Genomic DNA, 13,395 nt, shown 5'->3' on the forward strand with positions numbered 1-13,395 from the left:
CAGAAGTAATCATCGGGCCTTGTGAAATACATGCATTTCATTCCTTTGTCCATTAATCCTACAAAGGATAAATGGTTTTGGGACACTGGGTTTTAATGATATTAACGGCGTTTCTCAGAAATAGGTAAAGTATGTTTTTCACATCGATAATTAGCTAGAGTTATTATTTCAATTACGTTTAGTTCACAGCAAGGTAGTTTTCACTTAAAAAGTATCTTAAACAGTAAAATTTAATACGTTACTCAGCTCGTCACATACATTTTTGTAAGCTTACATTCTCATGTCCTAAGCTATAATTTAACCAATTCAAAGATATTTGTTTATTTCTTAAGCCTAGTGTTTGAGTAACTACACTTTGTGTTAAGTGAGATGGTTGCACGACCATCCTGACCACCATCTTACTGGCTCAGTAAGCGACCCACACACACATGTAAACAAACCAGGGGAGGTGACCCTGTCATGCAGGAGTGGGTAGTGAAGGACACACTCACTGTGCAAAATAGGATATAGAAAGGACATAAGGAACATTAATAAACTCGAAGAGAGAACCTGATGTAACAACAGAATTTAAAGTCAACATCGTCACATATAAACTGAGGATACATAGGAAAATGTCGTACACCGGGAGCTGCAGTCTGACTTGTGCAGCTCGGGACTGACTGGACTACTGTACATATACAAGATGAACTGCCATTAATATTAGAAGGAGCGCTTCAACGAATGACAAAGGATTTAAGTAGTAAGACTTAATTCATTTTTTACTTGAATACTGACTGGTAGATAATGGTGCTGTAGATAATATCTTCATGTTTAAGGGCCTTAGAGTGTTTATTAGGTTTACCCCTACATTTTTTCCATCCCTCATGACCCTACCACCAGCACAGTAATGAATATCAAAAGAGAGTATTAAAGGGTAATAAAGTAAAATCCCATTCTTGAATCACTTCTGATAGAAGCAACTTTTCAAAGCGAAGACTCAACTTCTGGTTGTGGCTGAGAATAAAGGTGTGAGATTTCTTTTTTTTTTTTGCATTACACATGCTCAAAACTAACCCAGTGGCTTAGAATAGAGGTTGGCTTATATCCAAGTAAATACAGCTAAAAAAAAAAAATAGTGAACTTTGAAGATATCTATCGTGACAAGAGGGTAGTCCAAACAAATTATTGTGCAGAAAATGAGGACTGTTGAAATTTAGGAATACACTAAGTTTGATGCAATCAAGAATAGGTGCAAGGGATTCCTTGGTCATACAGAAAATATTTAGAACATTTGTTAGTTTATCCAGGCTCCTTAAAGACTTTATCAGCAAGTAACATTTTTGTTGGATCAAAAAGTCAGTATTTCTTTCACATGTAAGAGAGTCTGTTGGAGCCCATGATGTAAGGAAAGTGGTTTTTGTTATGCTTTTCATAAGGAACTTCTTATTGAATGAGATTGAAGATAGATAGGAATGTTTAGCAATCAGCAAACACCTCTTCACTGATATTTCTGTTCATAACTGGTTGGCCTTCCTTGTATGGCTCTGGGTATGCCACCATCAAATGCAGACTGTCGCAAACAGAAATGCTGAGGAATCTTTTGAGACTTAGTGTGTTTGTGTGTTTAGGGTTAGTGTCATGAAGGGAAGGGTCTTCCTTGTTTTTCTTAAGTTCTTCTTCCACCATGTGGTAATACTCTCAGATGCTCACAGGGTTCTGCTTATTGATGAAGAATATGATTTGAAGGATGAAAAACCTTTTATTTTCAGTAGGTAAAGCCTTGTTTCCATTTCAGAAAAAAACTGATTCCTGAGAGTAACAAGCCCGAGAAAGCCCGGACTTCAGCGATTTGTAAATGGTGCTGTATAGCTGCTTTGTACTGCCTCACTTTTGTGTTGTGACATCATAGGTTTATTGGGATTGTTGTATGGTTGTTGAATCACATGAACAAGAATCTACTGGTCTCATAGATTTTATGATGGTTGAAGGGGATGAATCCTCATGAATACACCATAGTTTGAGAGATAAAATGGTATTTTTATCCTATGCTGAACCAGTGCCCTCTCAGATGCTCTTTCGAGTTCTGTCTTTTATGTGTCTATCAATATCTTTGATGCTCATTCCCTATGAGATCCCCCTTAATGGGGTGGCCATAGCAAAAGAGTCTCCATAACTGGTGAACTCTAATGATGCATTTTTTATCCTTTAGTGGCTCACCCTTAACAGGCCAGTGGCAGACGGCAACTGTAGTACAGTGTTTTCAGAGGCTCCTACCTAACATTTCTATTAAGTACTTCTACTTAATGTTTTTAACTAATGTTTGTGCCTTATGTATCAACCTACTACTTCTGCCCAGTGCTCCCATCTGATGTTCCTACCTACTACTTCTATGTAATGTTTCTACTTATTGTTCATACCTGCTACTTCTATGTATTGCTCTTACCATTTTGCCAAAAGGCAGGGCTAGTGCATTGCAGTAATTGCAGAAAAATCTAGAGTTACAAAGACTGAATTGCGTGAGCTAAATGTTGGTAAGTGTTATATGTGACAGGGAGATATTGTATGTTTGTGGACAAAATAACAGTGGTCCATGTGTGGGTAAGGCAGAGGAGTGCAAAATGACAGTCACTGAAATGCTGGCTCACTATGCACCTGTTTGAACCTCTTGATATCCAGGTGAGTAGTGCTAGGGTTCTGGTTTCAGTAAGGAAATAGTTTTTCATTCTTGAAGGTTCCATCTTTGTAGATTTATATTCAGTATGTTTCTGTTCCAGACCTAAGTCACCATGGAAGTGCTTTCCTTGTTGAGAATGCGACACATTCACATGGGAAGGCGCAGAAAATTTAACAGGTATAGTATTATGTGTGGTGTTTGTGTGTCCTTATTCAGAAGAATTCTTTGCATGCACATTGTATGTGGATGGTACTTGTCATCCCTCAAGTACCCAAGATGAAAGCTTGTCATTGAGCACCCAGTGCTCGCTAGTTGTTGAGCACCCAGTGCTCACTAGTTAGTGCTTAATTATCGGTATTTGCTTCTTTGCTTCCGCACTCATTGTATAATTTTCAATCCTGGGTTCATGGAGGACTGCTTTTAACCATTCATGAAAGCTACTTTTGAATATTTTTGTACATGTCCCATGCACATTTCTTATTTGACTTTGCAGCATATTGAATAACTTTTCCATCTTTCTTACTGGGCTTTCTTAATTATTGTTTAATGTCTTCTTGACATATACATAGATATTATTGCAGACTTAGATGCTCAGTTTCTTCTCTTGTTGGGTGCTTTTAGTGTTTGTATATTTTTCGTATACCCTTAATTTCTTGCCATGTCTAGACTATCATATATCTTTGTCTTCTTAACAGGCTGTAGACTTCAGATTCTCTTAACCTGTCATTATAATGCAAGTGCTCCATTCTCCTGGTTTTCATTCTAGTTTATTTTTCATTGTCTTGATGTTGACCATATAATGTGTCAGTATTCAAGATTACTTTTTATTTATCTATTTATATTTTTTAAGGCTCCAGTCATGGACAAAAGTCCACATCAAGGCCAGGCCTTAATTGAAGTATAAAGAGAATTATGAAATGGAAAAAGAAAAGACAAGGGTAAGTATTTACGAATTTTGGAGGAAATGAAAGACCTGTCTTTTGAAATGTGCTGGGTCATAGATATTGGGAAAAACAATAGTAAGTAAAGACTTCCAAAGTTTTGATGTGTAGGGAAAGAAGCAGGTATCAAAATGGCCCACCCTTGAGATGCCTGTGGCCAAACAATAATCATGTGACAGAGCAGCTTGCTGAGTATTGCATGGTCTAGTTAGTTTTGGGGGCACACAAGCAACCAGCTCTCAGGTGCAGAAATCAAAGTAATACCTATAGAAGAGGGTAAGTGAACCAACATTGCGGCATTGGGCAAGGGAAAATTAGAGGAAGTGAAGTGTCTTAGATATCTGGGACTGGACATGGCAGCAAATGGAACCATGGAAGTGGAGGTTGAGTCATAGGGTTAGGGAGGGGGTGAAGGTTCTGGGAGCACTGGAGAATGTGTGAAAAGAGAGAACTTTATTTTGGAGGGCAAAGATGGTTGTTTAATCTGTTTATGGATGGGGTGGTTAGGGAGGTGAATGCAAGTATTACAGAGAGAGGGGCAAGTATGCAGCCTGTTGTGGATGAGAGGGCTTGGGAAGTGAGTCAGTTGTTGTTCACTGATGATGCAGCGCTGGTGGCTGATTTGGGTGAGAAACTACAGAGATTTGTGACTGACTGTGGTAAAGTGTGTGAAAGAAGAAAGTTGTGAGTAAATGTGAATAAGAGCAAAGTTATTAGGTTCAGTAGGGTTGAGGGACAACTTAACTGGGAGGTGACTTTGAATGGAGAAAAACTGGAGGAGGTGAAGTGTTTTAGATATCTGGGAGCGGACTTAGCAGTGGACGGAACCATGGAAGTGGAATTGGGTCACGGTGGGGGAGGGGGCGAAGGTTCACGGAGCGTTGAATGTGTGAAAGGTGAGAACATTATTTCGGAGAGCAAAAATTGGTATGTTTGAATGAATAGTGGTTCCGACAATGTTATTTGGTTGCAAGGCATGCAAGGCATAGGGTTGTGCAGAGGAGGGTGGATGTGTTGGAAATGAGATGTTTGAGGACAGCTTGTGGTGTGGGATGGTTTGATCAAGTAAGTAATGAAAGGGTTAGAGAGATGTGTGGTAATAAAAAGAGTGTCGGTGAGAGAGCAGATATGGTGTGTTGAAATGGTTTGGACACATGGAGGAGCGGAAGACCAAATTAGAGGTGGAAAGATGGAGTGAAAAAATTTTGAGCGATCAGGGTCTGAACATACAGGAGGGTGAAAGGCATGCAAGGAACAAGAGTGAATTGGAACGATGTGGTTTACCGTGGTCAGTGTGCTGTCAATGGATTGAACCAGGGCATGTGAAGTGTCTAGGGTAAACCATGGAAAGGTCTGTGAGGCCTGGATGTGGAAAGGGAGCTGTGTTTTCGGTGCATTACGCATGACAGCTAGAGACATTGTGAACGAATGTGGCCTTTTTGTCTGTTCCTGGCACTACCTCCCTGGAAGTGGGGTGGGGGATGCTATTTCATGTGTGGCATGGTGGCGACGGGAATGGATGAAGGCAGCAAGTATGATTATGTACATGTGAATATATGTATATGTCTTTGTATGTATATGTATGTATACGTTGAAATGTGTACGTATGTATATCTGCATGTATGGGCATTTATGTATATATATATATATATTTTTTTTTTTTTTTTTTTTTTATACTTAACCGCCGTCTCCCGCATTAGCGAGGCAGCGCAAGGAAACAGACGAGGAATGGCCCAACCCACCCACATACACATGCATACACACAAACGCCTTCACATGCACATATACATGCTTATACATCCCAACGTATACACAAATACACACACAGACATATGCATATAAATACATGTAAATATTTATCCATACTCGCTGACTTCATTTCCGTCGTCACCCCGCTAGAGACAGAGTGTGAACGAAAGTGGCCTTTGTTGTCTTTTCCTAGCACGTCCTAGTGCGAATGTGGGGGAGGGGGTTGTTATTTCATGTGTGGCGGGGTGGCGACGGAAATTAATAAAGGCAGACAGTAGAATTATGTACATTTGTATGTATGTATATGTCTGTGCGTATATATATGTATACGCCGAGATGTACAGATATGTATATGTGCACGTGTGGACGTGTATGCATACACATGTGCATGCGGGCGGGCCGGGCCACCCCCTCGTCTGCCCCCCCGCGCCACCCCGCCAACGCGGGAGACAGCGACAAAGTATGATACATATATATATATATATATATATATATATATATATATATATATATATATATATATATATATATATATATATATATATATATATATATATATATATATATATATATATATATATATATATATATATATATATGTGTGTGTGTGTATGTGGGTGGTTGGGTCATTCTTTATCTGTTTCCTTGCCCTATCTCACTGACACGGGAAATAGTTATTAAGTATAATGAAATAGATATTTTTTTCATTGTGATACTCAATTGCTGTTTCCTGCGTCAACAAGGTAGTGCAAAGAAACAGACGAAGAATGGCCCAACCACCCACATACACACACATGCATACATAAGTGCCCATACATGCACATATAGACATATACATAGATGCACATTTACATATTCATACCTGCTGCCTTCATCCTTTCCCATTGCCACCCAGCCACACATGGAAGTGGAAGTGAGTCACAGGGTTCTGGGAGCAATGAAGAATATGTGGAAAGAGAGAATGTTATCTCGGAGAGGAAAAATGGGTATGTTTGAAGAATAGTAGTTCCAATAATGTTATATGGCTGCGAGGCATGGGCCATAGATAGGGTTGTGTTGGAAATGAAATGTTTGAGGACAATATGTGGTGTGAGGTTATTTGATCAAGTAAAGAACTTTAGTTTAACTCTCTTGTTGAGATGAGTAATGATGAGTATAAGAACAAACATTGGTTGGTTTTCTGTATATGCTAAACTTAAACATGCTTCTATCCCTATGGATTATGCAGTCGAAAAATGGTAACATACAATTATCCACTTCCATAGGAAATTTGATAGAAATATTTGTAAATTTTCATTTGTTGGGTAAGATATCCCTTAGTAATTTTGTTTCAAAGAATTTCATGTAAAGATTACTTTATACTGGTGAAAAATGGTTACCCATCATCTTACCAGACTTCTGAGCATAATATTCTCCATTAAATTGAAATATGCAGTCTTTTATGCACAATTTTATCAATTCAGTAAACACAGAATTTAAAATGGGTAAATCAAGATTATCCAAGACATCAACCAGATATTCTGAGAGGTCATCAAATGGAGCTATTGTGAACAAGGATGAAACATCAAAACTTACCAGTTTGAAATTAAAACCAACTTCAATATCATTAAATCGTCTGGCTGTGATAAATTGATTGTATAAACATTTTTCCTTCATCTCTTTTTTTGGACTTAAGATGATACAAATGATATGCATTTATATGTCCTAGGAAATTTAACCTTAGATTTATCTTTTCAGGATCTTAAGATCAATTGTGGTTGGTGCTGTTGTTACTCTTTTTGTGGTGTGTGTTGCAGTGCCCCTCATTTTTCACTACTCACCTAGACTTCAGCGATTTTTTGTGTTTCTCCACCCAGGTATAGGTGTAACTACTGTTCTACATATTTTGTTACTAATATTATTAAGATTACAACTTTCTTCACTATGTGCTCAGGTGTCAAAATCTATTTTAAACACCCTCATCCTTCCCTAAAAACATATAGTTGACCATTTCCTTTTTGATGTTTAAGTGATAATTTCACATTATGTTCTATTCAGTTTCATGCTTTGTTCTTGGATTTTACCAATATAACATGCATATCACTTTTTGTGTTACTTTAGCATTACTTCCATGGTAGCATTGCAAAGTTTATAAGGATGTGTGAGTGAACTCAAAGGCTCTGTGCACTTGATCCACTTTGTTTAATAGGAAAGTGATTAAAGAGTAAAATTGAATAGGAACATAATCATTTGCATTTCATCACACATTTGTTTATAACACTGAGTATGGAACTTTGTTTCACCGGTATGTTTTTTTGTAAAATCTCAAAACATTTTTTTGTCTTTTTTCAATTCTGTGGATTTTTTTATGTGTGGTGAACTTTTCTGTATTTTGGGGTTCCCTTTATGATATTTTCTTTTATTAGGGTTTTGTTGGTTTGCTATAAGAGTGTTTATATGATTGGAAAAACATATGCTGATATAAGGATTTAAATATTAAGGAATAGAGGATTAGAATGATGACCTGCTATGCAAAAACATTTGACATAACTTTGGAAATATATTTTAACCCTTTCTTGTTCAAATGTTGCTTTGTAAGATCAATTTAACAATAGATAGATTTTACCTCTTTTGTAATACAGTAAAACCTCTATTATCCAAAATGATTGAGGGAGTTAGCTGCTTTGAATAACATCATTTTCGGTCATTCAAAGATTTTTTGATATTTTAGATTATATGGTTGTGAGGCGTGGGCTATAGATAGGGTTATGCGAAGGAGGGTGAATGTGTTGGAAATGAGATGTTTAAGGACATTATGTGGTGTGAGGTGTTTTGATCGAGTAAGTAATGTAAGGGTAAGAGAGATGTGTGGTAATAAAAAGGGTGCGATTGAGAGAGCAGAAGAGGGTGTTTTGAAATGGTTTGGCCACATGGCGAGAATGAGTGAGGAAAGATTGACAAGAGGACATATGTGTCAGAGGTGGAGGGAACGAGAAGTGGGAGACCAAATTGGAGGTGGAGGGATGGAGTGAAAAAGATTTTGAGCGATCGGGGCCTGAACATGCAGGAGGGTGAAAGGTGTGTAAGGAATAGAGTGAATTGGAATGATGTGGTATACCGGGGTCGATGTGCTATCAATGGATTGAACCAGGACATGTGAAGTGTCAGGGCTAAACCATGAAAAGTTTTGTGGGGCCTGGATGTGGAAAGGGAGCTGTGGTTTCAGTGCATTATACATGACAGCTAGAGACTGAGTGTGAACGGATGTGGCCTTTGTTGTCTTTTCCTAGCACTACCTCTCGCACGTGTGGGAGAAGGGGGTTGTCATTTCATGTGTTGTGGTGTGGCAACAGGAGTGAATAAGGGCAGCAAGTATGAATTATGTACATGTGTATGTATGTATATGTCTGTGTATGTATATATATGTATACGTTGAAATGTATAGGTATGTATATGAGCGTGTGTGTATTGGGGTGCCTAAATGTGTGTGGATGTAACCAAGATGTGAAAAAAGGAGAGATAGGTAGTATGTTTGAGGAAAGGAACCTGGATGTTTTGGCTCTGAGTGAAACGAAGCTCAAGGGTAAAGGGGAAGAGTGGTTTGGGAATGTCTTGGGAGTAAAGTCAGGGGTTAGTGAGAAGACAAGAGCAAGGGAAGGAGTAGCAATACTCCTGAAACAGGAGTTGTGGGAGTATGTGATAGAATGTAAGAAAGTAAATTCTCGATTGATATGGGTAAAACTGAAAGTTGATGGAGAGAGATGGGTGATTATTGGTGCATATGCACCTGGGCATGAGAAGAAAGATCATGAGAGGCAAGTGTTTTGGGAGCAGCTGAATGAGTGTGTTAGTGGTTTTGATGCACGAGACCGGGTTATAGTGATGGGTGATTTGAATGCAAAGGTGAATAATGTGGCAGTTGAGGGAATAATTGGTATACATGGGGTGTTCAGTGTTGTAAATGGAAATGGTGAAGAGCTTGTAGATTTATGTGCTGAAAAAGGACTGATGATTGGGAATACCTGGTTTAAAAAGCGAGATATACATAAGTATACTTATGTAAGTAGGAGAGATGGCCAGAGAGCGTTATTGGATTACGTGTTAATTGACAGGCGCGCGAAGAGAGACTTTTGGATGTTAATGTGCTGAGAGGTGCAACTGGAGGGATGTCTGATCATTATCTTGTGGAGGCTAAGGTGAAGATTTGTATGGGTTTTCAGAAAAGAAGAGTGAATGTTGGGGTGAAGAGGGTGGTGAGAGTAAGTGAGCTTGGGAAGGAGACTTGTGTGAGGAAGTACCAGGAGAGACTGAGTAGAGAATGGAAAAAGGTGAAAACAATGGAAGTAAGGGGAGTGGGGGAAGGAATGGGATGTACTTAGGGAATCAGTGATGGATTGCGCAAAAGATGCTTGTGGCATGAGAAGAGTGGGAGGTGGGTTGATTAGAAAGGGTAGTGAGTGGTGGGATGAAGAAGTAAGAGTATTAGTGAAAGAGAAGAGAGAGGCATTTGGACGATTTTTGCAGGGAAAAAATGCAATTGAGTGGGAGATGTATAAAAGAAAGAGACAGGAGGTCAAGAGAAAGGTGCAAGAGGTGAAAAAAGAGGGCAAATGAGAGTTGGGGTGAGAGAGTATCATTAAATTTTAGGGAGAATAAAAAGATGTTCTGGAAGGAGGTAAATAAAGTGCGTAAGACAAGGGAGCAAATGGGAACTTCAGTGAAGGGCGCAAATGGGGAGGTGATAACAAGTAGTGGTGATGTGAGGAGATGGAGTGAGTATTTTGAAGGTTTGTTGAATGTGTTTGATGATAGAGTGGCAGATATAGGGTGTTTTGGTCGAGGTGGTGTGCAAAGTGAGAGGGTTAGGGAAAATGATTTGGTAAACAGAGAAGAGGTAGTAAAAGCTTTGCGGAAGATGAAAGCCGGCAAGGCAGCAGGTTTGGATGGTATTGCAGTGGAATTTATTAAAAAAGGGGGTGACTGTATTGTTGACTGGTTGGTAAGGTTATTTAATGTATGTATGACTCATGGTGAGGTGCCTGAGGATTGGCGGAATGCGTGCATAGTGCCATTGTACAAAGGCAAAGGGGATAAGAGTGAGTGCTCAAATTACAGAGGTATAAGTTTGTTGAGTATTCCTGGTAAATTATATGGGAGGATATTGATTGAGAGGGTGAAGGCATGTACAGAGCATCAGATTGGGGAAGAGCAGTGTGGTTTCAGAAGTGGTAGAGGATGTGTGGATCAGGTGTTTGCTTTGAAGAATGTATGTGAGAAATACTTAGAAAAGCAAATGGATTTGTATGTAGCATTTATGGATCTGGAGAAGGCATATGATAGAGTTGATAGAGATGCTCTGTGGAAGGTATTAAGAATATATGGTGTGGGAGGCAAGTTGTTAGAAGCAGTGAAAAGTTTTTATCAAGGATGTAAGGCATGTGTACATGTAGGAAGAGAGGAAAGTGATTGGTTCTCAGTGAATGTAGGTTTGCGGCAGGGGTGTGTGATGTCTCCATGGTTGTTTAATTTGTTTATGGATGGGGTGGTTAGGGAGGTGAATGCAAGAGTTTTGGAAAGAGGGGCAAGTATGAAGTCTGTTGGGGATGAGAGAGCTTGGGAAGTGAGTCAGTTGTTGTTCGCTGATGATACAGTGCTGGTGGCTGATTCATGTGAGAAACTGCAGAAGCTGGTGACTGAGTTTGGTAAAGTGTGTGAAAGAAGAAAGTTAAGAGTAAATGTGAATAAGAGCAAGGTTATTAGGTACAGTAGGGTTGAGGGTCAAGTCAATTGGGAGGTGAGTTTGAATGGAGAAAAACTGGAGGAAGTGAAGTGTTTTAGATATCTGGGAGTGGATCTGGCAGCGGATGGAACCATGGAAGCGGAAGTGGATCATAGGGTGGGGGGAGGGGGCGAAAATTCTGGGAGCCTTGAAGAATGTGTGGAAGTCGAGAACATTATCTCGGAAAGCAAAAATGGGTATGTTTGAAGGAATAGTGGTTCCAACAATGTTGTATGGTTGCGAGGCGTGGGCTATGGATAGAGTTGTGTGCAGGAGGATGGATGTGCTGGAAATGAGATGTTTGAGGACAATGTGTGGTGTGAGGTGGTTTGATCGAGTAAGTAACGTAAGGGTAAGAGAGATGTGTGGAAATAAAAAGAGCGTGGTTGAGAGAGCAGAAGAGGGTGTTTTGAAATGGTTCGGGCACATGGAGAGAATGAGTGAGGAAAGATTGACCAAGAGGATATATGTGTCAGAGGTGGAGGGAACGAGGAGAAGAGGGAGACCAAATTGGAGGTGGAAAGATGGAGAGAAAAAGATTTTGTGTGATCGGGGCCTGGACATGCAGGAGGGTGAAAGGAGCGCAAGGAATAGAGTGAATTGGAGCGATGTGGTATACTGGGGTTGACGTGCTGTCAGTGGATTGAATCAAGGCATGTGAAGCGTCTGGGGTAAACCATGGAAAGCTGTGTAGGTATGTATATTTGCGTGTGTGGACGTATGTATATACATGTGTATGGGGGTGGGTTGGGCCATTTCTTTCGTCTGTTTCCTTGCGCTACCTCGCAAACGCGGGAGACAGCTGCAAAAAAAAAAAAAAATATATATATATATATATATATATACACACACGCTCATATACATACCTATAGATTTCAACGTATACATATATATAAATTATATGGGAGGGTATTGATTGAGAGGGTGAAGGCATGTACAGAGCATCAGATTGGGGAAGAGCAGTGTGGTTTCAGAAGTGGTAGAGGATGTGTGGATCAGGTGTTTGCTTTGAAGAATGTATGTGAGAAATACTTAGAAAAGCAAATGGATTTGTATGTAGCATTTATGGATCTGGAGAGGGCATATGATAGAGTTGATAGAGATGCTCTGTGGAAGGTATTAAGAATATATGGTGTGGGAGGCAAGTTGTTAGAAGCAGTGAAAAGTTTTTATCGAGGATGTAAGGCATGTGTACGTGTAGGAAGAGAGGAAAGTAATTGGTTCTCAGTGAATGTAGGTTTGCAGCAGGGGTGTGTGATGTCTCCATGGTTGTTTAATTTGTTTATGGATGTGGTTGTTAGGGAGGTGAATGCAAGAGTATTGGAAAGAGGGGCAAGTATGAAGTCTGTTGTGGATGAGAGAGCTTTGGAAGTGAGTCAGTTGTTGTTCGCTGATGATACAGCACTGGTGGCTGATTCATGTGAGAAACTGCAGAAGCTGGTGACTGAGTTTGGTAAAGTGTGTGAAAGAAGAAAGTTAAGAGTAAATGTGAATAAGAGCAAGGTTATTAGGTACAGTAGGGTTGAGGGTCAAGTCAATTGGGAGGTAAGTTTGAATGGAGAAAAACTGGAGGAAGTAAAGTGTTTTAGATATCTGGGAGTGGGTATGGCAGCGGATGGAACCATGGAAGCGGAAGTGGATCATAGGGTGGGGGAGGGGGCGAAAATTCTGGGAGCCTTGAAGAATGTGTGGAAGTCGAGAACATTATCTCGGAAAGCAAAAATGGGTATGTTTGAAGGAATAGTGGTTCCATCAATGTTGTATGGTTGTGAGGCGTGGGCTATGGATAGAGTTGTGCGCAGGAGGATGGATGTGCTGGAAATGAGATGCTTGAGGACAATGTGTGGTGTGAGGTGGTTTGATCGAGTAAGTAACGTAAGGGTAAGAGAGATGTGTGGAAATAAAAAGAGCGTGGTTGAGAGAGCAGAAGAGGGTGTTTTGAAATGGTTCGGGCACATGGAGAGAATGAGTAAGGAAAGATTGACCAAGAGGATATATGTGTCGGAGGCGGAGGGAACGAGGAGAAGTGGGAGACCAAATTGGAGGTGGAAAGATGGAGTGAAAAAGATTTTGTGTGATCAGGGCCTGAATATGCAGGAGGGTGAAAGAAGGGCAAGGAATAGAGTGAATTGGATCGATGTGGTATACCGGGGTTGACGTGCTGTCAGTGGATTGAATCAGGGCATGTAAAGCATCTGGGGTAAACCATGAAAAGCTGTGTAGGTATGTATATTTGCGTGTGTGGACGTATGTATATACATGTGTATGGGGGTGGATTGGGCCATTTCTTTCGT

At 40.0% G+C, this 13,395-nt stretch overlaps 1 protein-coding gene across 1 annotated transcript in view; it reads left to right on the top strand.

Annotated features, from left to right (window-relative positions):
* The first annotated feature begins 422 nt into the window (after positions 1-422).
* The window catches only part of LOC139763679 (lysophosphatidylserine lipase ABHD12-like), a 41,157-nt gene continuing 28,184 nt past the window's right edge, over positions 423-13,395 (top strand). Inside the window, exons 1-3 of the mRNA XM_071689984.1 lie at positions 423-739; positions 2,754-2,830; positions 7,081-7,199. Of these exons, the coding sequence (XP_071546085.1) occupies positions 2,766-2,830; positions 7,081-7,199 (184 nt within the window). The 5' untranslated portion in view covers positions 423-739; positions 2,754-2,765. The remainder of the gene's footprint in view (positions 740-2,753; positions 2,831-7,080; positions 7,200-13,395) is intronic.

Source organism: Panulirus ornatus, chromosome 47 (genome assembly GCF_036320965.1).
Source record: "Panulirus ornatus isolate Po-2019 chromosome 47, ASM3632096v1, whole genome shotgun sequence".
NCBI lineage: Eukaryota > Metazoa > Arthropoda > Malacostraca > Decapoda > Palinuridae > Panulirus > Panulirus ornatus.